The sequence below is a fragment of the Python bivittatus genome, unplaced genomic scaffold (genome assembly GCF_059951505.1).
Source record: "Python bivittatus isolate LINGU-HERP-01145 unplaced genomic scaffold, Pbiv_v1 ctg000020_np1212, whole genome shotgun sequence".
Classification (NCBI taxonomy): Eukaryota; Metazoa; Chordata; class Lepidosauria; order Squamata; family Pythonidae; genus Python; species Python bivittatus.
In genome coordinates this window covers 68,098,012-68,125,611 of record NW_028277030.1, presented here as the reverse complement: position 1 = coordinate 68,125,611, position 27,600 = coordinate 68,098,012, and the positions used below count along the sequence as shown (strand labels likewise).

The window sequence follows — 27,600 nt, the reverse complement described above, 5'->3', positions numbered from 1 at the left end:
AGAAATATTATAGCAGCCACAAAGTTGCTTCTTTTGGGAATCTAAACATTTGCATGTATATAATCAGTTCATCATCTCTGAAGGCATTTTACCCTAGCTGTGTAGCTCTGCCTTCTGGTCTCTTTTCCCTCTGTATTTCTTCCCCTCCCCTATCTGATTGACACACTGGAATGAGGTAATCTCTTGGCACACTGAAAGATACAAGCAGTTTGAACAACAGGGTATCTGTCACTCTACTATTTTAAAGAGATCAGTCTTCAATTATTCTTCCTTTTATTTCAGTTTGAGATTTGTTTGCACTACATAGTTGTTAAATTTGCCAAACAACTCAGCAGTAGGCTTGCAGCCTTAGGATAAAGCTCAGTTTAACATGAATGTAGTAGTGCAATAAATATAAGCAAGTAATGGTAACAGTCATTCTTCTACTAACAATTAACATCTGCAACATTATGAGACCTAATTGAGATTTTTAATATGTCTTATGAATTGACAGGTAACCATTACGAATAGAAACCATAAGAACTGCAGTTTTAATTACTGTGTTTTCTGCTGAAGTCTACTGATCCAGATTAGTAGCAGAAAACAAATGTGTGTCTACTTAGACGACCCAATAATTTTAATGGGACTTATTCTCCACTATAGAAAAGCCCAGATGGATTATACAAAAGGGTGTTTTAGGTCAGGAGAAAATAATAGTTTTGTGCCCAACCCCCCAACCTGGGGTTATATGAACTATGGCATCACTGGCAGAGTAGTGGAAGAATTTTCAGCTCTTCTTTTTGGCATTGGGAGAATTTGGTTTTTGTTTGCTTGCTTGCAAAGAATAAGCTCATGAAGCTTACCAGAAACTTACTGGACCAATTTTAGGATGTTTAAAAACAAAAATGAGTGAAAAATCACACCACTGAAAATGGTAATCTGCAATTGAATTTTGACAACACACTCTTATGGGCACAAAAATACCACAGGTCACATATAAGCCCATAGTTATTTGCCCACTCCTATTTTCGGTGACAATTCTGTTTCTCACAATACTTGTGAGAGACTCTGGGAAGCAGGCAGGAGAGGAATAGTTCCGTTTATGTGAGGAGAAGCAACACAGTACAGATGTGGAGTAACAGGAAGAAGCATTTCAAGAAGTGCCTTAACTGACTCACCCTAAGTATGCCTCTGGAATTTATTCTTACAGTTGTCAAGATTATGTTTTTACCCCAGACTAGCATTAAAGATGCCTTTCTGAAATCCATGTCATTTCTTTGGTTTGCCAGAGTTTTGATCATAATCAACCAGCATGACCTGATACAACCCTCAGGAAGTATGCTGCTTACATAAGTGTAACAAGTTTAAGCACAGATGTTTTATATACTGTATATTCCAAAGGGAGAATTAAAAGAGTCCAGCAAGGCAAAGGATTATTATTTTATTCCAACTTAATTTTCATATATATATATCCATCCATCCATCCATCCATCCATCCATCCATCCATCCATCCATCCATCCATCCATCCATTCCCTGTACACAATTCACAATGCTCAGAGATGATCAGTTGATAACATACAGTACCATATCTAATTCAAAGTCTAATTCCACCCACCTCCGCTGTTCTCAAATCCATCATGCATATGAGGCCTGTTGCTAGTTCCTCTCTGGCATTGCTTTGGCATGGCCAACATGAGAATAGGTAACAGGACCCACAAGTTACAAAGCACTGCAGATAGCCAGCAGCTTTGTGAAGACTGGAGTTTTATGACAGCTTGAAAGCTAAGCAAATATCTCTGTTAAGACTATGCATAGTGGGAATCTGGAAGTTTGGGCCTTGTGTAAGCGCAGCTTTTCAATAAAGGAGCTTGTGATTTTCAGACTTCTGCATGAGCTTGTGAAAAAGATGCAGCTGCTTTAAGAGACTTATTAACTTTAATGAGCCAACTTCTTAAAGCAGCAGCATCTTTTTTCAGGCTCACATGGCAGTCTGCAAAAAGTCGGCTGTTTTAATGAATATAGAGATAATATGCTAACACAATGTCTAACATACTAATTATTTTGAAGCATGTACAGCCCTACTCTATATTGTCCAAAAATGGGAAGATTTCCTTGTACCTCTGTCAAATTCTTGAGCCTTCCAAGAGGAGATTATGGATTCTTCCTGAACCATATGCTTTTGTTATAAAGGATCAATCATAAGAGGGGTCATCCAGCTAGTAATTAGCATAGCAAGACTTTTGCCAGCCTTCCAGATCCAAGAAATTAGCCATCCCTACAGAATTCCTATTCCAACCTGTACTGTATAGGCTCATGGTCAGTGCTTAAAAGCCAGGTTGCCAAATGTTTCCCTCAGAACCACAGAAAATCTCTGGAGAAATGGGCCTTCCTGCTACACTGAACTTTTGGGATCATAATAAATCTATTACATATACCATTTTCCCTTTTAACTAATAATTGTGAAAGTGGTGGAATATAAAATAAAGCACTGTGTGATTAAAGAAAATGTATTTCGTGGTGATGTTTATTGCTTTATCCAGAACTGAAATAAGACAATTGGTAAATTTTTGCTGTAAATTAATGCTAGCTAATCTCCCCCCCCCCCCCCATGAACCACTGTAACTGATGAAGGAATACTTCAAGGAACAATTTGGTAGTATTTTTACTGACTGAATTTGCAGCTTACTTATTTGAAGGTATACTCAGTGGGCAGGCACACAGCCGGCAGTCATCAGCTTTCCCTTTAGTAGCATCTCCATAGAAACCAGGAAGACATCTATCACAATATCGACCACCTGTGTTGTGCTTGCAGTTCTAAACAGGCAGGGGAAGAAGACACAAAACAACCCTTTTCAGTGCATCATAGAATACTAGGTTTTAAAAGTAACCTAGCATGGCATGGAATCCCTTAGGTATCATATTTATTCTTTCCTTCCATCAAGGACTTCAAACTTTGTACTCACTCCCCATCTCATCCCATTCCATCTTACCCCACCCCAGCCTATTCTGCATTCTTGTAACAACTTTATAAAGCATGGTAGGCTGAAAAGCAATGAATGACTCAAGATCACCTTGGAAGTTAGATGGCTGTCTGCAACTGGACTAAATTTCTCTAGCCTAATATTCTATCCGTCATCTTCCATACAGAAATTTGAAGTGGCATCTGTTAGACCCCTCCTTTCCCCCTGCCCCAGTAGTTAATTACACTTTTCATTGCCTTAATGAATTCTAATTCATGAACAACCAGACACAGGATATATTTCAATAATTATGCTAATTGGTAGGGATTAAGTACCAGGGTAGTAGTTTACTTCCTTAGTTTACTGACTGCCCCATTGCCCAGCAACAGCCCTTCCTGAACTCCTGTATCTCATACCAGGACTGGTGTTGATTCTGGGGACTTCAATCACCATGTCCTGGGAGTGGGAATCTGGATGGGTTTGGGAGTTCATAGCCTTTACAGAAACCATAGGCTTATCCTAAGACATCTTGGACACAACTCAAATAGTTAGTCACATGCTAGATTTGGCCTTTATTTTAGAGCAGATCCAAAATGATCTGAACAAAGAGTATTGTCAGGTCCCCATCCATTCACCTCATGTTGTGTGGAGGCCTTCAGCATCTCTTCCCTAAAGAGACTCACAAGATGGGTCAAAACCTGTCTAGAAAGGCACTCCACACTGGAGCATATACAGTCATGACTACTCTGATTAGAACCACCCATTCAGGACAGAGCAGAATCACCATAATTCTATGCCTCAAATCCCCACTACCTCACAGATGATCCAGAAGGATACCATGATAAGTGATACTGAAGGCCACTGAAATGTCTGAGAGGATCAAGAAGCTTGCAGGTCCTTTCTCTCTAGTTGCTGCCATATTTTGTAACATCTTGCCTCCTGATATATATGATGCCCCTAATCTTTTGGCCGTTAAGATGGCACTTTTGAGCATTGCATTTTACAAGGCATTTGGGTACTAATAGTAACATGTCTGCCTTAAGATAGATTTTTAATTTGATATATTATTCATATTATTGTACTTATTTCATTATCTGTATTAATGAAAGCTGCCTTGGAGGGATGGAAGAAGAAAAGAAGGAGGGAAGGGTCCAGTCCCTAATGGCTGTTCGCAACCAAGAAAGATAGATTATTATGAAGAATATCAATATAAATAGGAGGGAAGGAGACAAGCAAATATTGGATTTAGGAAGAAAGAGAAATCCTTTTTTTTTGTCTTTCAAAAATTCTCTTCCTTTTCCTTCAGTTTTCTTACTTGCAATTGAAGATACCATCAATTAATTAATTAATTAAATTAAACAAATTAATTAGCATTTATATGCTACTTTTACTTTCTATATTCACAATTCTGATATATAGCTTAATCTGATGTTTTCACTGTATTTTTTAGTTTTTCACCTACTCTTATTGTTTTTGGATATGACACAGCCTGGCTCACACAAAAAGCTAGTCTCCCATATGTGAAACCCAGCTTAAAAAATCCCTCTCCAGATTTCAACTCCTTCCTCCATTTTTGTCATGGTGATGGCCTAAAGTTCCATCCCAGACCATGCTTAACATGGCCCCCAATTGGTGGATTCCCTTGCCTTCTTATATCTCTAACCCATGGCAGGAAGGCAAGTACAAATTACTTCTTTTCCTTAGGCACATCTTTTGAGGACTGGCGGAAAAATATTACCACCATTTTAAAGTTCTCTGTGTCAGAAGGACTAACTTGTAGAACATTAAAAAAAAAAAAAACTAGGCGAAATTAACAAAAGTTAAATCCAACAAATCCACTGTTCTGTGACTGAACTTAAGAAAAAGAAAATTAAAAGAAAATGACAGCTTCACTGTTTCATTATTCCACTGTTCCAAAGTTCCATATACTGGACTGTAACCAGGGAGACAATGGTTCAAGTCTACATTCAACCATGTAGCTCATTAGATGACTTAATCACTATCTTTCAGCCCAGTTTACAATTAGAGGGTCACTGTTGTGAGAAGAAAAATGAAAGGTAACATAAACAAAGCAGCAAGGACAAGATAGCTGGTGTTTTAATTTCTGTTATAAAGTTGCTACAGATCTAAATTGTAAACATGCAGACAACCATTAGAAGACAGCAAAGAGATACTGCCACTGATTGCTTGATTCATTCATCCATCTATTCAGTTTAATTGAAATGACTCAATGTGGTGTATATTTGGTTAAAACATCATTAAACTCAGAACAAAGCAGGACCAAAAACGATAATAACACTGCACTGGGGAAGTCACAAAAATTCAAATAGCATCCATTCAAGTGGTTGAAGAGCACTGGGAAGAGGAAACAGCAGTGCTAGTTACCACTCAGGGTAACCAACAGCAGTATAAAACAAATACAAACTTAAACCCTTTAAAGATTAAATTCATTAGTCCATATTACATTACTTCCAATGAAGCTGACATCTGTATGCAAATCCACAGTTAGTCAACTCACATGCCAGCTGTTGCATTTATCAATACTAGTGGGAAAAAAAGAAAAGGAAAACAAGAACAAGAATCAGAACCAGAACCAGAACTGTTGAGAAAACCAGTAATATATGCAATCCTGCTTAGGGAGATTAATTATTATTAATTATTAAGCCATGTGGAGGGCACAGAGTAGGTGAGACTGTAAATAAAGCAAACAAGGGGCAGGAAGAAAAAAATGTCAAGGAATAAGGTCTATATTTCTAGTCTTAAGACAGGACATACGAGGAGGCAGCTGACACTGAAGTTAGGTTCTTTGTGTATGTTTTTGGATATAGACAGGACTCTCCAAAACATAAAATGAACACTGATGATAACCTTTTTTTAAAAATGTAACATCCATAAGTCATCTCACTGGAAATAAAGGGAAACTACAAAGGTTTTTCTAGGTGTTATTATCCTCCAGATCCTGTACCAATAGGATTGCCACCTGATGGGGCCTCAAAAGTTGGTGTTTTCAGTTTCTTTGGAACTTCCTCCTGGGAGTGATCTGGTCAGCTTCATTCCTCTTGGGCTCCAGAAAAGTGATGAAGACCTATTGTTCCATTTTGCACAGGAGGGTATGCTAAAAATAAAGGTGGGTTTGGTAGGTGCATGGCATTTCTATGTTTTGGTTTGCATATTTTCTATTACTTTTTATATGCATTTGGGATTATCTTATGTTGACATACTTAGCTGCCCGAAGCCTCCAGGAAGGGGCAGCATACAAGCAGCAGAGTGAGAAATAAATTAAAGCAAACAAACAAAATGAACGAAACTTCACAACGACAAAGATCCATGAATGGCTTTGCACTGTGCAAGGCAGAGTGTGCTTCTAGTATAATATATCCAAGTAGAAATTCTTAATGCTTATAGCTTGTGCTATATGGAAGATGTGATCATGTACATTGCAGTGACAATGTGAATGCTCACTAGCATTTTGAGATGCTCTGTTGGGATCAAAGACCTTGCAAGTTATTCCAACATGCTTATGAGAGGTAGGCTTTTTAATCTAGATCTAGGTTGAAGCCATGATCTGAGATCTTATTAGGAGTCAAACTGTCAAAGAAACACATTTCAGTTTCTTTTTAACTATATTTCAAAACTAAGGAAGATTCAAAAGAGGTATTATCGTTGTATTATTGAAAAACACCATGAATAGTAATGAGAAGACCAAAAGGCACAATATGTCTTAGTAAGGGGGAAAATCACTTTGATGTGAAGTGTGCATCTTTTTACCCTTCTCAAACTTCCCTCTCCCTCTCTTTCATTTCAAAAGTCTTATGATCCAAATTGAATTGTAGCATTTAGTAGCCTGTCTGGGCACTAACCAATCCTACCTAACTTACAGCCAACAGAAATAGTTTTTCAAGGTTTAGAAAGTGTGTAATTCTCTTTGATGCAGGCTATGTTTGAACACTACAGGAAAGAGGACAGAAAAGCATTATAAAACTGCAGCTAGATATGGTGCTGAAGATGCTCTTTATGTTCCTAGTTCCAGAGATGTTTTCCCACCTAGCCTTCCCACAGTAAACTAAAATTAAATACTTGCCAACACTTCTACTCCCCCCCCCCCAATGCACTGAAAATGATTTGGATTGTACTCCATTTGGGAAAGCAGATTCAAAGTATTTTAGGCCTTGCACATTTTACTTCTACCCAAAGCCAAATCTCTGTTTAGAAAAATCAACATTTGCTACATTACACCAATCAGTTGCACAGGGAAATTTAAGAGTTTAAAAACAGTTTTCATAAGATATAGTTTGTCCTGTAAATATTTCTATATTAAATATAGAACTAATATGAGAATTATTTCAGGCATCCATTCATGAAGGTACAATTTCAAAAGTCCAGTAGTTTAAGCTATTTTGTTCAGAACTGCAGTGAGTAGACATTTCATGGAGGGAAAAGAGGAAGTACAGTGATATTTCAAATGCCAGATTGCATTGCAAACCCACTGCATTGTTATTTAGCTTTTTCCTTGAAACTTTTCCTTGAGAAGAACAAGAACAAGTTGGTTTGAATACTATAGGGAATCTGGAATATGATATCCCACTCAACTGGCAGTAGCTCAAATTGAATTTCTGCAAGACTAATGAAATGGGAAATGTTGCTTCAAGCTTCATGCCATGTCAGACAATATAAAACTAAAATGCCCTTGAGTTAATCAAAACAGTCTATTCAGCGTAATTTACACAGTCAAAATAAGCTAGTGAGCAGGCTGGAAATACTGGCACTCTGAGTGTCATTATTCTGACTCATAAATGCATTTAATGCTGAATTAGTAGACAGCTATAGGATTTATGCATTTGATCAGGAAAAGACACCTTTCCATGTAGCCTCAACTATGTTCCCTTTCATAATTCTTATTGTTAATTATTTTGTCATAATAATTTTTTCATAAGAATTTTTATGGTATTTGCTGAGAATTACAATCAAATCTCACAAAAGAGACAAGAACGTTGCACACCATAAGCTTTTCTGAAGTATTCACTTTGCTATTTTGGGTAAGACCTATTGCTATCAGACCAATGTCAAAAGTCTTCTTGCTCACCCTTGTGCGCAGTAGCTACTTTATCATGCTACCAAGGGATTCTTTAACCTCAAAAACAGTTCAATATAAAGATCTTCCCTGTCAAATCACTTTTTTTTTTTCTTTAAGGCCTCAGCATCCCGAAGGTAGCTAATTCAATTGCAACACTATCCTGAGCTGTCAGTCAGCACTTACCAGGCACTCTCCAGTGATATCATCACAGGACTCCGCATGACCAAAGCATGTGCACAGCCTACAAATTCCACCAATGATGGTGCCATTAACTCGCCTGTGTCCTGGCCAGCATGACTAGAAAAAATAAAACATTAAAAAAAAAAAAGAATGTTAAAGGGAAAAAAAAACATGCAAAGTGCCACTGACATATGCAAACAGAAGAAACTTGGTAAGATAGAATTGATCACCTTTGCATATAGATGATGATATAAGACATGTGAGATTAAATTTCCACTGACCATGGTTTCCTTCCTCTAGCCCTTCTTCCAAATCTGTTAAGTTTTACGTCTGAACATGTTCTGTGTTATCATCACTCTGCTCTGCTTTGTTTCCTTAATTTGTTTCTTTTAAAATACTTATTTTTATTTTTCCATTCCATCTGTTTCCGTGGCTAAATATACTGCATGCAACCCACTTTGCTGTATCCAAAACTTGTGCTTTGGGGCATTAATTATTTCCCAAACCAAGGTAAACAGTCTATATACTGGGCAGTTTTGGGCTTCAGGGTTGAGTGACTGTGGCCTGGAGAACAGATTTCCTGACATTTTGCTGGCAACTGTGGCTGTCATCTTCAGAAGCAAAGTGGTCGGCTATGTAGACCACAGGCAACTGAGCAGGGACTGACTGGGCTCCTGTCTTTATAGCCAGGTGTCCTGAAAGCCTACACCAGTATATTAGTCTATATACTCTTCTGGCCTATACAAAATGCCAAAGTTCAAAGTGGACGGTCTTGCCAGGCATTCAATGTTTCACCCATGTATTGGCTTAAATGCCAGGTAGAGAAAGGGAAGGTGGACAAAGCTCAACCTAGTTTTTCCTCCCAAGAAATTAGCATGCAATCTGTTTTCAGTTTTGTACAACTGAAAACTGTTTTGATCCAGAATAAAGGCTGGCATTGCTAAAAACAAAAAAGGAGCTTGTGTCACTGGTATGACTGTCTAGGTACTGACCTGAACTGAAAAGGTTGGTGTAAGACTAAAGGAAACCTTAGCTTGATCTTTCTTCTGAAAAGGCAAAATAAAAGCAGAGGAGTAAAGAATGGAAATAAGATAGCTTGACATAGTGAGATTTACAGACTGAATATAGTTAGAAGACAAATTATTGAAAGAAAGGAAAAAAGGCAAGAGAAAATATATTTTATAGCTATCAGTGCAGTTACTTTGGATTAAAGGTTAAAGAAAAAAAAGGCAAATTAACAGGTAGAAAAGAAAGCAGAGCTCTGAGTCCCTCCACATATAGATCTAGTAGAATGAGAGAATACCTTCATGGAAAAATTCCATGCAGATATGTGCAGGGAAGAATGTTATAATCATATGCAAAGACTGGTGATTTAATAAACATGTCCTATATAGTCAGCCATGCCACTGTAACTGCAATATTAATGAACTTATCCAACAGACTGGGATAGGATTATGAGAAATGCAGCTTTGTAGTTGTGTTTCATACAACCATAATGTGATTTGGTTATGGCTGATTAGGTTGTATGAGCAAAATTATATAGTTTATAAACTATGGTTTAGGGCTTAGTGTGTTTTGTGAACTCAGCCAATTTTGCTGATGATTCAATAAATCATGGTTAAACTGGCTTAGTGTGGTGTTTGAACAAGTCTGTGCATGCAACAAGTAGGGGTACATGATGCACAAAATATCAGCCCCCTATACAAGCATTCAACTTCCCTACAGGAAGGCTAAAAATGAGGAGGTGCAGTGAACTTCATGCAATCCCAAACTACAATGCCCCATCCTCTCTGTTTCCTATATGGGGAAGAGGTGAAAGATTGGAAGTTGTATTCATTTGAACATAAGTAGAAACTGGTTTAGAACTTCCTGCTCAATACAAGAAACTCTGGAGCTGAACAGCTGGGATGGAGCCAAGTATGTATGTGACTAAGTTCCTTCCATACTCTTAGCCCTCACACAGGGAGGCCAGATAACTGCACAACACTAGTGTATGTGTGATAGCTGCATTTAAAAGGAGTTTGATCTATTTTTCTATCAATTGTGATTCAATACCCTATATTATATCTACTGCACAGACATTTCTCAGGCAAGGTGACATCTTTCAAGTATGAGTTATCAGAAAACCCCCAACTTTTGCTTGCACTTCAGAATAAGATGCCAGGCAGCAATTCTTACCTATCATATATTTTACAAATAACTTTTATGGTTTTGAACATGCAGACACAACTGCTGGTAGCCAGTATCTGGCTGCTTTTGCATCTTTCTGTTTGTAGGTAGGGAGAAAATTCAGGAGATGCAACTACAACAAAACTTCCAGATTCTCCAAGGATTGAAATTGTTCACACAGTGTTGCAGAATGATGTTAGAATGTTTCTTATAGTCTTTTAGTTTCTCTTTTAAATACTTTACCTCATCAAGTGAAGATTTGCAGTGAATAACATAACAGAAAATAAAGCTTACACATGAGAAAAATATAATCATAATGCCATCCTGAATACGTAGATAATCCTGGGGCTTTCTGTTTTATAACTGACGTTTGCAAGAGCACTTGAAATTGTTTCAGTAGAAATTATATAAATATTTATTCAGCAGGAAAGAGTCTAAAAACAATCTGATTGTTTTGTTTTTATCTAGAATAATATTTGAGGAATTCCCATACCAGCAGGAAAGAAAAGCAATAAAACTATTTTATAAAATGTATCTTGATATTGCTTTCTTTTAAATGTCTATCTCAATACAGGAACCCATAAGAGAATAGTCTACCAGAAATTGATAGAGTCTCTGATGATGGGCCCTCTATGAAAAACCCTACTCCAAATCTTATGGGCTTGTAATGTAAGAAAAAAATGACTTCTGGTCTGAAACACTGTTGCCATACCACATTGTGTTGGAAACTGATTTAACAGCCATTCTTAAGAAAACCTGGGAGATCGAAGAATCTTAGGTTAGAATGAAAAGTAGGGCAAGGTGGCATCCATTAGTATTACTAGGTCCTCAGCATCTTGCCATAGGTGCTAGACAACAGGTAAATGATGCAAGAGTGACCAGGCTGCATATATTACTGGAGGTCAAGGCCATCTCTGTTGCTAAGGAGAGTAAGGTAGCTGGCTCAGGCAATTATTTTGATGTCATAAAATGCAGTAAATCGGTATTTCATTAGCTGTATATCTAAAATAAGGAGTTGAAGTGCCGGTAACATTTTCTGCCAAGTCAATCTGATTACACTGGGTATTACATATTTTGATTTAAGGGAGGAGGACAGCTTCTGGTCCATCCTTGGCAGTCGAATATCTGCTCGAGTCAGCTCTCTAAATTGGACAGACTAATAGGCAGTAATATACATGGCAACAGCAGTAGTGCCTTGGCAAGCCACCTTCCTCTTACAGTTTTATAATAGTCAATTCAAATGGGATGTGTCTTGAAAAACTCAATGTGGCAAGAAACTGGACACAAGAAAGAACCTGCATATATATTCAGAGGTCCACTCTCAGAGAAAAAAGAAGGTTGCCCCTTCCACATCTATTTTATTGCCCTATGTATACTAGGTTTTACTTACTGAATCACCTGGGAAATATTTAGTTTCAAGATATTATAGATATACTTAAAATGGCATCCTTGTTAATAGGGTTCTTCAGTCAGGGGCAAAGGAAGCTTTAGTTGTGAGGAAGAATTGGGTCTAATGACGGTTCAGGTAACAATGTTCTCAGGCAAAGTATTTCAGTTATTTTGTCCCTTAAATTATAATTCTAAATTTGCTTTGGAGACAGACAATAGTTCTTGGGGTTTTTTTTAACTGAGGATACAAGATAAACATTATGTTGCAATGTTTTCATGTTATACCAATGTCTGGTTTTTCTATGCTGGAATTCAATTTTGTATGAAAGTACAACACAGAAAAAGTCTAAATAAATAAATAAATAATCATTACCTACATTAGCTGCATTTGCTCTACTGATATTTCTGATCAAAGAACTTTTTGAACCTCTACTAAAACCTTCAGAATCTATCAACAGCCTTTATAAATTGCCTTTGTTTTTTTGGGGTTTTTTTACGTTAGTATTTCTAATAAGAGAAAGAAGTGAATACATCTGCTATCGGAATCAAGGCTCCATGACCTAAATAGTATATATAAAATCATGGTGCTTTAAAAGAAGAGAACTGACAAGTAAATGCCTAGAGTGCCTGTATAAATGGCATGTTGTTTATAGTATTGTGAAACAGAACATCTTTGTACTTTAAAATGCTTCCTCAGAGGCATAGTTTTGAAAATTTTGCATTCAAAAGCCCCATGAGCAATGCCTTGACAAGTTAGTTAAGCATATATGCACTCACTCCAAGTTTAGGCTAGATAATATTTGGTTGAAAATATACAGATTTTACATTTATAACCTTCAACAAGACTGCATCTTCTAAACTGATGAATCAATCATCCAGGAAAAAAAATGGCTATGTATGTGTGGAGGAGGAGACAATCACACCATCTATGAGCTCACCATCATCTCAAACAGAAATGTGCTTCCTTGCTTTGAAATACTAAAACATGGCACATATTTTGATTGCATATATAGAGTTTTTAAATATAATAGCAAGCAAAGTGATTAAGCCCAAGGGACTGTTTAATGATTGCATGATATGAGCATTATATCAAATGCACACAATTCTATGCATGTCAGTTCAGAAATCACCCACAGTTGTTCCCAAACAAATGGGCATAAGATTGCTACTTTGTATATGAAAATACCAATTCAAATCTACTGTTATTTACAAATATAAGGGACTAAAATAAGAAAGATTTCAGTTTTTTTAAATTGAGCTAAAAATATCCAATTGTATCCAGTATATATATTAACAATTATGTAATTCTGAGGTTTTAGAAACCCAGTGTTAAATGAAATATTCAAAGGATTGAATATGGTTTATGATAAACAAACCTATAATTAAGCACATTCAACTAGATTGGGTGCTGTGGCAAATCAGCTAATTAAAACCAAAAGGAACAGTTTCCAAACCTCTCCTTACAGCTATGTGGAGGAGAGAGGAGGTGGAGTATGATGACTCATAGAGAGTAGTGCCAGATCAAGAGTATGTGGTACCCCTAGACATCATGGACTGATGGCATTGTCTCCCACCAATGCAAAAATTTGCATTTTTAGAATGATTATAAAGGAGGGGCTGCATTAGCTTTGGCATCCTAGGCTAGTCCTTGCTTGGCATTAGCCTAAAGCCAGCCCTGACAGAGAGGTTCTGCTTGTTTCTGTTGCAATCATCCATAGCTTATTCTGATGTTCAAGTCCTACAACATAGGTATGCTTGTAATCATGTTCGTGGTTCATTTGAAAGAGATTGTTTCTTCAATCAACCCCCATATGTACTGTCATAGAAACCATCCAGCTGCTTTGCATTAAGATACTTACTTCACAGGAGGAACCAAAATATCCTGTAGGACATTGGCAAATTTCAACAGCAGATGCATCCTTTTGTCCTGTCAATGAGTCATCAGCAGATTCCAGGCTGACACCACTCAATCTAACATATAGGGATAAAATGGAGGAAATACTATTGATGTATAAAAGTAACATTGCATTTATAATATTTGCTATGCTAGAATGGATGGGGGTGGGGAGGACAGATCATGGATTTTAAGATAAAGTAAAATGGGTTTTTCCAACAACTGACTCTGTCTCTTTTGACTTGATAGTATTCATGTTTAGAGTATAGCATAGCAAACCCACATCAGAACACTGTCACACAAATGTTATCAGCAGTAGGAGGACTGTGCTTAGCTTGTAAATTGCATGTTTTACTTATACTGCAGTCATACCAAGAATTAGGCTGACTGAAAAACTGTCAAACACATCTTTTTATCCTAGTGAAAAGTAATGAAATCTTAAATTAGATTTACAGATTAGACATTATTTCAAAATATGTTTTACTTTTGAAAATGGTGTTATAAAAAACATACTTATTCTAAAGTGAATTGCTTTTCTTTTCCAAGATTCTGTAGACTAATCAATATAAGGAGAGAGATGAAAAAGCTGTTCTCTCTGTTACACAAGACATTTTTCATAGTCTTGTCCCAGTCCAATAATAAAGATTTGATAAGCACCTGTATGCTGTAGCAAGAACACATCAAGAAACCAGTCTATAGCCTCAATGGTTATGTTCCTAGAGGAAATCTATCCAAGTGGTTGCTAAGAGTCAACGATGACTTGATGGCACATGATCAATCAATCATTCAATCAATGGCTAGGTGAATTTGTGCAACTCCAGAACCCACAAAAAAGTTGCCCACCAGATCTCTCTCTCTCTCTCTCTCTCTCTCTCTCAGGCTTTAACCTAAAAGCTAATTTATAGACTTTCTCATCTTGGTCAACAAACTGTTAAGGCAAGTGATTCCTAGTACTTCACTGAATTAGGATTATTAGTCATAACCTAATGAAAATTTGAGCATACTTCATCCCATTCAAGCCAGTAATGTTTAAACAGCAGAAATAAGTATCAATTAAACAATCCTAGATATGTTTATTTGGAGGTAAATAGTTTTCAGGTGGGATTTGTGTTTACGAGTTTGATTATGAAAAAAACTAAATAAAATTTTCTAGGGCTATAATTTACACTGAACTGAGATTTATTTTGATAGATATGCACACATTTCACTATGCTATCAAAATCAAAATTAGGTTAATATATCAAGTAATTACCCATAAAGGATTGATAGAAAAATAACAAGAAAATACTTTATCTGAACTGGTACAACCCCATAAAAAAATCCAGTAGATTTACTAGTAATTCCTGCAATATATTTCTTAATTGTAATGTCACTATCCAGGCCTAAAAAAAATCTCTTTGCATCTTAACCAGTGCCTCAGGGAGCACACTAAATAGTTAATTTTCATGATTCTTTACATGCTCCCATGCTACAAGTGGAAACATGTTTTATACTGACCCTTGTCCTCTAACTACTGTAACCAAGAGACTCTCCTCAGGGGCCAGGTCAAAAGATTATCATCCTGCATGTTAAGGAAGCTGACAACAGGGAAATTAGGAGCATTCTTATAAAAAAATATTGTAACCTGGGACGCCTTCTGGTGCATGCAGGTTCCCTATATTATGTGAGTTTATATACACATTTGTATAAATGAGAAGCTGGTGTACTGCAGAACAAAGGGCATAATTTTAATCTTAAGAATGCCTTGGCTCAAAACTCCATGAGTTTTTTAGAAAAGAAAAAGGGGAAGGGCTGTGGTACAGTGCTTTGCTTTGCTTTGAAGAGTGCCTCACATTCTACAAGGACAAAGATAAGTAGGGACAACAGCAGACACCCTGTGGGAAGTTTTGTACCCCATGGCAACTTTTCTGTGACTAGGTAGCCCTTCCACCAGTAACCTGCAAAGTATCTACAACTGGCTCCTACATGCCCCCCCTCCAAAATTGGGACCTAACTTCTAATCTTTCCATATGCAATTTACATCACATTTACTGTTCTTTTTTTTTTTCTTTTCTTTTCGGCCTAGTCGTCCAGACCTCTGAGAAATAAACTCATCTGAGAGGTCATTACGTGCCACATTATCTCTGGCTCCCTATTTCCTGGGGTGTATTTAGATATAAATATGCAAGAAAGCAACAGTTTTGACAGAAAGTCAGTTATATAACTAATTTGATATTATTTTATATATTTTAGTTTATATAGAGTTTTGTAAAACTAGAGTCAATGAAGATTCGCCTAAAATGTTCTTTGAGAAATCCAGTCTAGAAAGAGTACATACATTTTTAAAATCACTTATACCCTGTCTTCACTTCTCATGCTACCCAAAGCTCTTTCCAATAACAGAGATAGTCTAACATGCAGTACACTTTCTCGAAATCCATTATTCATATTTATAATGTTGTCCTTGTGCTATATTCCCATTGTTAAATTTCCTTTTAAAATGAGGCAGAACAAAATATATTTTTTAAAATACTAAGATTTGTTAAGGCCAAGAGTAAATCAAAAGAACTTAAGATCTATACATAACAAAATTTACTGGTATTCTTACTATCCTATTTGCCCACTGAAGCACAGATTGTCTTTTCCTAGTGCTATGTAATATAATTTGGAGCAATGAGAAACAGTTACACACAGAACATTTCACTCAGAATTATTCCACATTTGTATTCACTGAACAGTCCCAATTTTCATTAGGTTCTGCTATTTGGTAAATGGTATTTTAATGTGTTTAACAGTTTTTATTCATTGAAAAAAGCTGCAGTGCAATTTTTCCCCACTTCAGTGTAGTAATTTCTATTCCTCGGTGTCGTTCAGCAGACATTAAAGTACATAATGTTGGCAGTAATGGGATACTGGATCTTGGAGATACTTGAGAAATTCAAGTATCTAGACCAAATATTTAATATGACTGCTAGCGTGGCAGACACTGTTGACTTCTAAATGCAAACAAGATTAAACGAGATGCAGCTTTTGAAGCAATAGCAATGCAGTTTACGATCTGCTATTACATTAATTGTTGTATCCTGAGATTAAAAAGAAAGGAAGAAAATCACCACCACCATATGATACTATTGGAAAGCCTCTAGGTCACATCATCTACATTTCACGCAACATTATTCCCCAGTTGTATTCACTGAGTAGTTTCAATTCCCCTTAAGTACTGAAATCTAAACACTGGCTACAAAGCTACTACTGACCTTTCAAACTTTGGAAATTGACTTTTTTGCAGCCTATCATAAAAGTGATAGGAACTGCTCACTGCATAATCGCCCCTGAGAGGTCCAGGCCAGACAAAGTATGACCTGGTCATAAGAGTAAAGCATTTTCTCTTTAAAAATGTATTGTCTTTTGAACAATTCCAAAAATTATGAATATACATTTAATTGCATTTTAGTATTTTTTGATGATTTATCAGCATGTTTTTAACAAAGGCCAGTAGTATCCATTATAAGGATTATATCTGGAGGCTTCAAAAGACATAGTTGTGAACATCTGATGCACACTGGTAGAGCAACAAAGACATATGAAGGAACATTCTGATCTCCCATACTGAGGTGGGAGCTTCCTCCATTGTTTATATTCCTCATCTTTGTTTCTATTATGGCCCTGTGCTAAGTTTCGGAATCAGAACAAATGAATATGTAAATGGGTGTACATCAAGGTAACGTCTGCTATCCCCATCACCAACTCCCTCTATTGAACATGCTGTTTGTGCAGGATCTACCAATGCACATGGACCCTGGTCTCATAATCTATATTCTAGGAAAAAGAAATGGTGGTGTTGATGGTAAAGGTCTAGTGCAAGGATTTTCAAATTTTTCGGACCACAGAACCTCTTAATTAAAAAAACAAAACAAAAACTGGAACCACTGCTGCCTGCTTCACACACACATAGTGTGATGAGTCTTCATGAGCATAAACACTTCCTGGTAGGGAAGGGGAGGCTTCTGAATGTCAGCAGATAAGCCCTGCCCTTTTTGCTGAACTTCAGAGAAATGGCTATGAATACCTTCAGCTGCATTCAAGTTTTTGGGGTTTTTTTGAGGGGGGGTTGCCCTTAGTTTCTCATGGAATTCCATCAAGTTCTTGTGAAAGCCTGGATTTGGAGGAACGTGGTTTGAAAATTTCTGATCTAATGCACAGCTTCCAGCTGTATCAGAATATGAATAGAAAAATGGGACCTCAGAACAGAGGCAGACTCCCACATCCTTCCAAATATTTACCTTTCTCCATTTCAAACATCAGTATATGACAACAAAATAGAATGAACGCCTATAACTTATTTACAATGTATATGATTGTTCTGGAGACATGTAGAATAGCAATCCTGTATCTGTCTGGATGACTTACTATCTACAACTAAAGAAAAGGTGACCTCTAAATGGAAAGAAACAGAAAAGAAGGAGTTGATGGTAAATAAATTAAACTGCACCTCCTTAAGAAGAGTTGTGTTGTTATACAATGGGTGACATTCTAGTTGATGTATTGGTGCTCACCAAGCTTTAGCTGCAAATACAAATCCTGAATAGGACTACTCTTAAAGGGAAAAGGTTCTCACCAAACAAAGTCCATTACTGGCACTACTAATTGCACATTCCCAGACAATGCCAGATACCTTCTCTTGTGTTCCAGGGGCCTCCAAGCAACTGTACTGCTTTGGCAATCCCTTGGGGAAAATATGTCTGATTCTGTGTTTCATCCTGGATACATTAAATAGACTTTTAGCTGTTTACAGAATAAAAGTCAAAAAAGGTAAAATGGACCTGAAATTGAATTACTTTTAGAAGAGGATTTTGAAAAATAAGAAAGAAGTGAAACAGTATATACGTTGAGGAAGCCAGCTCCACTCACAAAAGAGAAAAACAAGGAACAGAGACAGAGGTGACTGAGAGATCAAAGACCTTGAGTTGTGTGAAGATAGAAGAGATGTAGTAGAGAAGGCTCAAGTGGAATACACAAAGAAATAAGATAAACAATGAGAGGTTAAGGCAAAGCTGTGAAGATACCTACCAGCTGAGAGGTTTGTATTCATACTGAAGTGATGGGTCACCAGAACAACCTGTTTCAGTTTTAAAGGTTTTGCAAACTTCTTTCTATCCAGTTTCTGTTACCTTAGCACATTTTTTTGAAACAAGACTATATGAAAAAGTATACACACTTTGGGACCCATTTTGGTCAGGCAAAATTCTTCTAATTTATTTATGCTTTCCCGATGCATGTCTTTTGTATACATTAGGTATAATAAGCATAAGAAATGCATATATTTTGTGTGGATCTTTCCTAGTGTGTATACTTGGTTATCTATTTTTCTCACTTTGTGCATTTTGCATGCACTTTCTCTTGCTATTTACATTTTTGTACTCAGATACTTTGTTTTGTACTCATTTGTGTTGATGGTTGTTGTTTTATCTCAGCTGCTGGTTACATATTTATTTTGTATTCTTGCTGGTTTTAATTTTTGTTAGCTGCTCAAAGTCACTTCATTGAGATGGGTGACCATATAGTTGAATTAAATAAATAACTAAATAAAATTACAAATGCTTTCAGAAAAGCAATTTTTTTAAAAAAAGGATAATGTTTTAACTTATATACACTTACATTTTGTATGACTATATTGTAATGAAATCAGTGGTCCTTAATTTTGAGTAAGCCTGTCTATAATCATACAAACAGATCATTATTTCTATGCCCAGTTTTAAGGGCATAGAAATAACTGCCATTTTTCTTAATGTGCCAGTTGTTAATAATAGATGTTGGCTCTATACCCAACACACTTAACTGAGTAAGTAAGGAAATCTGTGTGTCCTAGAAACACCAAAAAGATCTCTGTTGACCTAATCAACAAATCTGTAGGGTGCTAAAGTTAACCCCAAACAGACCCAGTCATGTATAGGGTTAAACTAACTCCACAAATCAATCATCTTGTAAGAAGCCTAAATCCAGTCAATTGACCTGTTTTGCATCCCTTGACCTCTCCCCACCCCCAAGCCCCCAGCAGTTGGAAAAGCATGGCTGTCCATTACAAGAACACATGGCCTATCCTGAAAGCATAGGTCACACCTCTAACTGCAGTTGCCAAGCAACACCTTCTTGCTGCTACACAGCCAATGGTGAAGAAGCCAGTGGCTTCAGAAAGCCTTACAAGCGCCCATCTAGTACAAGGGCTCAGGGATGCCGCATCCTGAAGAAAATGAGTGGGTATTCTTGGTTTCCAAATGGTAATGTTTAACCCAGCTAATGTGATTGTGTGCTGCCCAACCACTGCTTATGAGATCTCACTTGGTTTGTGGATGACTGGATTAAGCATTTTGTGAGAACAGGGTTACTGTGTATTATTACTCTACTTACATCATTTCATTTAAGCATGAAGCTGAATAATAATCAATAGATTAATATGTTGCATGGTAAACAGCATATTATCTATTTCTTCTAGTGGATTGTTGAGCCATTATTACTCTGGTTTATCTCCTATCTCTAGATTAGGGATTGTTAGTTGGAAATGATTTTTAAACCTTTTGTGAAATATTATTTGTCCACAGACTAATAAAATGAGCAATACCGATCTATGATATAAAACTATCTGAAATTAATTAAAGGCAGCAAAAACAGAAAATACAATCTACTTCTCTCAGCCCTGAATGATAGAATGCCAACAATCTTCTACAGAGAACAAAGTGCTTTTTCAACAATTACCTGTAGATGGCATTCATCCCATTGCTGTATGTGGCTCTTATAAGGAGTCTTTTTATATTTGCCAACACAGTCATGAATTCCCTTTTGCTGACTGGAATGCCATGCAGCATGAATAAGTTGTGCTTCAGTAAGACTTCTTCTGTGTGCTCTTCAAATGGATTCAAGTGAATTCCTTCCTGTGATGTGCTGATTCTCAACCCACTTCCCTAGTTATTATAATAAATGACAAGTGTGCAAACATTTAAAAAAAGCAACTTTCAATGCTGTATGATTAAAGAGAGCAGAACACTTTGATATAAAGGTATACTACATAGTATATTTTATATAGATGACATACTCCCTAACATTGATACTACTACCTATAGGAAAGCATGGTCAACAGTAGAAGAAGGTAATTCAGATGACCTGTAGGAAATTGGTGTCACATATTTGTATTTTGATGAATATAGGCAGAATTCTATCTGGCATTCATTATCAGTGGTTCACAGGTATCATAACATTAAATGAAGACATATAAGTAGCACATGCTGCCTCCAGAATGTGCAATTCAAATAGCTTTTATATTATCCTTTAATAGTGATTCTAAACATATTTAACAAAGAACAGGACTATGCAGAGCTTTGAAGGAATACTTTGGTTCAATCAAGGTTTCTGGGATGCATTTCCTTAAACCAGGTTTGTAAAGCAAAGCACACCCCCCCCCGCCCCCAATGAAGTAAAGCAGCCACATTGCTCTGTTTTGAATGGTCTTGTGGTGTAGCTTAATTAAGGCTATAGACATGAGCAGAAACCTCTTCTGGGTATTGGAAGAGCCTTTGAGCACCTTGCTGAGAAAAAGCCAAGTTGCATCAGAAGAATAGTGTCATTTAAAAACAATGGGCTTTATTTGCAACAAGTGTCTCCTTGAGTGCCATTTCTGGATGTTCTTTTGCACACGGTTTGTGTGCAAAATAGGTCTGTCTCAAATAAATAGAATGTAACATGACTACCTCTCAGGCTAGCCCAGGTGTGGCTGTCATTAGCTGGACAATGATTTACATGTTCTGGAATATTAATTAGCCTTATGCTATCACTTTCATTATCATCCAAAGACGACACCTAGCCTACATACCCATGGCTACATTTGCATGGATCTGCTCTATTACTCTTGTCTCTACTTTTATTTAGTTATTTAGCAAACATTTATATGGGCACCCATCTTCAACCAAACTCTGGGTGGCTCACAACCCAAGATAAAAACAATATATACAAACAATAAAACAAATGCAATAAAACCAAAACCAGAAAGACCTGCCACCACAAACATACCCCTCCTCTGTCAATCTCACCCTATACCAGCACTTAAAGGAAAATCCAGGTCTTAAGTACTTTTTGGAAGGTTAAAAGGGTAGGAGCCTGCTGGATCTCAAGGGGAAGGGTGTTTCTATTGCTCTTGTTCCCGCTTTTGAAATAAAAATCATATGGTAGCTCTTTCAGGAAGAGATCTCTTGCGATTAGCTTCTTTCTTAGCTATATGAATTCTGCTTACAGAGTGCTGCTGGCAATTTACCCATTCACATCTAGTGATGTGATGATACTCTACCTCTATGATGACATCAGGCTGAAGTATTGCTTCAACAGTATCTTCTTCCCCAGTGAGGTCATATGAAATGGTAAATTTCAGATGTCCTCCGGCAGCTGTTATCTGTGGTAAAAAAAAAAAAGAATGATACTGGTTATATAACAGAAAACATGCTTTTAAACATTTTGAACTACTCTTTTCCAATTATAGCACTTTCAAGGGGAAGGACTTCTAGTATAGTGAAAGGACATGTGGATGATATAGAGCCCCAAGGAAAGTGTCATTATGAACTATGCTTGTCCTGTACACAGTCTCTCTTTCTCTTTGCCACAACCGCTGTGGCAACGCTCTGAATAAGTAATATTCCCCTAGACCTTTCTAAAGACTGGAATCCTAAGAAAATGTACTTCTCCCCCAAAGGTCTAACATAAAGGAAGTAACATATGCAACAGTACAATTTTCTTTTCATCTTTCTCTCTCAGTCTCTCGCCTCTTACACTATATTTTTTTCCTATAAAAATCCCCAACATGTGTTTGGCTGATATTATACTGGCAAAAGCAGATGGAGGAACTGGGGATATGTGTTTGTTTATCTGTCCTGTTTCTCTTAGTTTCTTCTTCATATCCACTTTCAGGTTCAGGGTTACTATAGAGGCAATCTGACAGCAGCTTGAAGAAGTAGGCTGCTATTACAGAATGTTTTTTGATAAAATATAATCTAAAAACAGAAGAAATGTGCCCCTAGGAAGTAAACCGCGTTTAATTTAAAAGAAAGTAACAATAATTTTTCCTATAGCTGTATATCACAAAGTTGCTTTTTCCTTCACATTTGGTCACTGGTTCAAATACTGCATAAGGCAAGCAGTCCCTTGACTCTTAAAATACTGTAATATTACATCTATATTTTTGTTAAATATTAATACTTTACTATTATGAAATTCCAGAAAACCAAAGACAAACAAATCATGCATAAAATATATATAAGGAATGCAGGAATTTTGCTTAATTCCTTGAACTAAAAATAACTCATTTGTAAATTATTGAAATAAACCAAATTTCATAGTCATAGTCAATGTAAACAAAGGACTGAGAATCAGAAAGCCCATTCCACCTCCTATGTACTTATAAGGGAACCTGCCCACATACTTCACCCTAGAGTTGGAAAAGGAAGCCCTCATATTTTTAAGAGTACATTTGTGTGATCTGCCAAAACATACCCTGCCCTAGCACAGAAGACATCCATTGCTCTTGATTCAAATATTTCATACAAAATAATATACCTTTGGTGAAGAAGCAGCAGAAAATACATCTGGGAAAGCTGCATGCCAAAGATGGGTATGTTATGGAAAGTAGCATACAAAACAAGCCTGTTAGGAAGAGTTGTGCATTATGGAAAATAGTACATGTGAAACCGTGTTTATTAAAAATGTGTTCAAAATGTATATGTAAAGAGAAATAACTTATATCAAGTGAGGATTGGTTCCCTATGAAGCCATGATAAACAGCAGACAGAGTTAAGGGTTTAAAAGACGTGAGATAAGGAAGCCACCAGCTTTTCGATAGAACTGCAATGGAAGAACATCTACCAGGAAACTAAACTTGGGCCTGGCTACTCAGAGAAGGTGATGAGCCTCCAAGGAGGCCTTCTGGGCCATTACCTCACTAGTCTTCTGTAGCTATCCAACGTTTTGTGCCTTTATAACAATGAGGACAGCCTAAATGATGGTAGATGCTAAAGAATTGTATAAGTGACCAATGTGGAAAATGCTTGAGATTGCCCTAAAGATGCTCTGTCTGGAGGCTGAATTAAAAGTGGTGACTTACAGCTGAATTTTAACCATAGAGAACAGCTTTAGTCAGGCTGATTTGCCTGACTGCCACGCTTGGCACTGGAGCTAGAGACACACCATACCAAGTAATTTACTTAGGTGACCTACTTAAATATGAACTAACTTTGATCAATGGCTTCCGTTAAGCACCATTAACCACAAGAGGTCTCAAATCAGTTCTAGGCAGGTCTGAAGAAGTAAAGTAAGCTACTACACATATCCAACCATTTTTTCTAAATGTACATTTGGTGTAAAGCCTCTGTTCATGATCTAACGGTATAGCAACATACATGATCAAAAATAAAATGAAGCTAATGAATAAGGTAAGGTGTCTATAAAGGTAGAGGGGGAGTAGACTTGCTCTGAGCTTTATTGCTGGAATTTATAACAGGTTATTCCTCCCTTTGAAGTAAAAAAAAGTGAAGCTTCAACCATTTTCTCTGGTTGTTTTATTTTGTCATTATAAAAGGGATAATCCACATTATTAATAATCCAGGCCTCTTCTGTTCATGTCCATGCCATCCATGCCACACAGCCCAAATATAAGAATACCTCCTTGCTACTGAGTCCTCAGAACAGAGGATGAAACATCTCTGTCCATTGGACCCAAGGAGGTATTGTACAGGTATAGTTGCTGCAGCCAGCCATTGAACTGAATGGAGATTGAAATAATGGAGAGCGAAATGATGTTATAGTTATCCCCAATATCCTCAGTACATTCAGCTATTTGAATGTGACAACTGAATTAAAGGAAATTGTTACAGAAAACTTCTCTGAACCTTGAGTTTTAAAGCAAACACAAAGGGTAATGCGTAGTGAGTGAAAAAGCAACATTTTAACATATAAACGTATTGCTAAAATAAGGAGATTGCGAATGATGCCAAATGGTGCCTGGAGGAGTATCTGTGTCACAGAATAAAGGGCTTATGTTTCCTCTCTCTCTCTTTCACTCCCCCACCCCAAAAGGAGGTAGATTCTGCATCTGCCAATGCACATACTTGCTTTAGCTAGCCACCCAGGGACAGGGCTGGCTGTATTCTAAAGCCAAGCAGGCACTGACCTGGGGACAAATCATTCTAAAAATGCAAATCTTAGCACTGGTGGGAAGTGTCATTATCAGTCACTATGGCCAAGGGGTACCATACACCCTTGAACTGGCACTGCCCAGGGGACAGTGCTGCCCCTTGTTGTCCTATTGAGCTAACTCTTTTCTCCATTCCTGATGGATGGAGAGACAGGAATAATTTGGTAGGAGACAGAGGTTTTTTTGCAATTTTCTTTAAAAATAATTTGAAGTATTATTATTTCATTGGATAGAATGAAATATTAATGACATTAAATGAGCACTGACATAAACTGGATGTAGATGAATCTGTGGGAGAGGTGTCATTTTGCTTCACAGAGCTGCCTTGAATGGAGCTTCCATCAAAGGAGCAGTTTGATGGAATATCTTGACTCAAAACATGAGGAACTCTGCCTCAGAGCCTTGAGTTGCAATAGCAAGATGGGCTGCTTCATTTCAGCTGGCTGCTTCACTTGGGCATAATGCTGGTGGAACTCTGTGTTATCTGTGCACACACAGAAGGCCTTCCGAACAGCTGCATCAACATATTCAGCAATGCTGAGCCTTCAGTAAATACTGGACACTGCTTTGTATTCTGGAACAAACTCAAGGGGGTGTTTTGATCAAGGACCTGCTTGAAGCAAAGTGGCACTTCAAGATTTCATGCAGACTTACTAATCTACACATTCCCACCTCACACGCATAGTTTCCCATTCTCATCCACAGTGTTGAATATGCATTCTATTCTGCAAGAAAATAAATTGTTGTATTCTTCTCAGTGTTATTCCAATTGGAAACAGATATTCTTTTCTTCCATTATTCACTATTCTTGAATTTTCCCCTTGTTCAGGGTGTTTGAATGCATGAAGCCAAAAATACATTGAATGAGGTGCATTCCAATGAAAATTACAGTCTGAATGCTTTTGCATGCTCTGGAAAACAAAAACAATAATTATAGCTATCTTTTAGTCCATGTTCTTCTTTTCTTTTCCTTTTTTTAAAAAAAAAATCTTTAGTTTCACTTGAGAAACTGAAAGTAAAATTTAGCTTTGTGGTCATTCTTTTAAAAAATTGTCAACAAATTAGCACAGTAAATCATCTACATGTATACATCAGAAGCAGAAGACTTCTTTACTGGGTCTTCTGTAGAATCTTTGTCCCTTAGCAAAGACATTAGGACAGAAGTTCCAAACTTTGCAAATATATGGACCTGTAAAGGAATGTAGTGATGACCTTGGGGAAGGAATGGATAAGCCATTGAGAGAAAAGAAACAGTAACTTGGTCCTGGAAAAGTGGAAAGGACAAGAAAAAAATCAAAATACCTCTGCCTTGATTCTGTTTGGTATAAGTTGGGGCTGAGAGAAACTCTGATGGGCTTTCAAGATTCTAAAGTAGCATTCTTGGAATCCATGTTTCTTCACCTGACCTATTTTGAAGGGCCCCTTTTTTAATGAAAAAAATTTGTGGGCCCCCACTTGATAATGGCTACACTGTTGGTACCTACTGACCAAAATAAAACATAATGACAAAAAGCTACCATGAATTCAGTGGTTATTCATAATGCTTTTAAATGAATTGTGTTTTGTAAATCACAATAACATACACATGTGATCGTTAATTCAGAGTACCAAAAGTTGGTATTATTTCCCTCTGCCAGTCTATTAAAAATGTCCAAAAGCATGGTGATATTGCCCTCTTTCCAATCCACCCATCCACAATGACTTGTTCAAAAAAGGTTAAATAAAAGAAGCTAAAGACAAATCAGAAAGGTATTTTTTATGATCTAACAAACCATATAGCCATATACATTCTCTTTTTTGGGTGGGAAAGCCCTTAGTCCATGCCTAGAGAAAAAATGGAACATTCCCTATTTTGCTGTATGGGGGCAGTGGGTCACATCAGGTGACACTTGGACTTTTTGTTGGTCCAGGTGAGGCCTCTGGGTTTGTGGTGGTCATCACCAGGCAAGTGAAGGGCCCCTCAGCTGCGGGGATGATGCAAGTGTGGCTGAGTGGGACCTGGGATGGATCTGTAGCATCTCTTCTGCTTCTGCAACTGGTATAGGGCTGGTGGCTTAGTCATAGGGATGTTAACATTTATGGGAGAAGGAAAATACAGTATAAGGCTGTGGCAGATGGGATGTGCAGGGAGCATCCTTCCACTCTCTAAGGCTAGCCAGAATTTCTCTCCATTCCAGCTTATCCCAAGCAGTGAAGTCTTTTTAGGTCAGTATTTGTGCCACCAGAAGAGCTGTGTGGGTGGTTTTCATTTTGCTTTGCTTTCCATATTTGCTGCATATTGCAGACCTCTTGCTATTCATGCCCTCTAGTGGCCCATGACCCACAGTTTGAGACCCTCCGTATTAGCACTTCTTTGATAGGATTTTCACCAGAAGTCTAAGAATACTAATATAAAATATATAAAACCTATGCTTTTTGCTTCTGTTACCCCAAGCTTCCATTTCAAATATGACAATACATTTGTTGTCTTAGATGCTCTAATTCTTGACCTTCTCAAAGGAAATGCAATAATTGAAAAAGGCAATACTAGATTATTATGTTAAAATTGATACATTCTGCACACTCAGGCATTCCATTAAGTACAATACAGAAAAGTGTTTATCCTTCATTTCCAAATGTATGATTCTCTGTAGAGTACAAATATGTGACAATCAGGGCCTGCTTTAATGAGACAATATAAATCGATTAAATAAATAAACACATACGTACAACATCCTAGCACAAGTTCAGATTGCTAACATCATAAA

General features: G+C 37.1%; 1 protein-coding gene across 4 annotated transcripts in view; it reads right to left on the bottom strand.

Moving 5' to 3' along the window:
* The window catches only part of LAMA2 (laminin subunit alpha 2), a 426,899-nt gene that overhangs the window by 170,472 nt on the left and 228,827 nt on the right, over positions 1-27,600 (bottom strand). For all 4 annotated transcript variants that reach the window (XM_088140697.1, XM_088140685.1, XM_088140689.1 and 1 more), the window contains exons 13-17: positions 21,962-22,063; positions 20,380-20,585; positions 13,613-13,724; positions 8,199-8,312; positions 2,668-2,795 (exon numbers count right to left, since the gene is read on the bottom strand). In XM_088140697.1, coding sequence (XP_087996823.1) covers positions 2,668-2,795; positions 8,199-8,312; positions 13,613-13,724; positions 20,380-20,585; positions 21,962-22,063 — 662 coding nt within the window. The remainder of the gene's footprint in view (positions 1-2,667; positions 2,796-8,198; positions 8,313-13,612; positions 13,725-20,379; positions 20,586-21,961; positions 22,064-27,600) is intronic.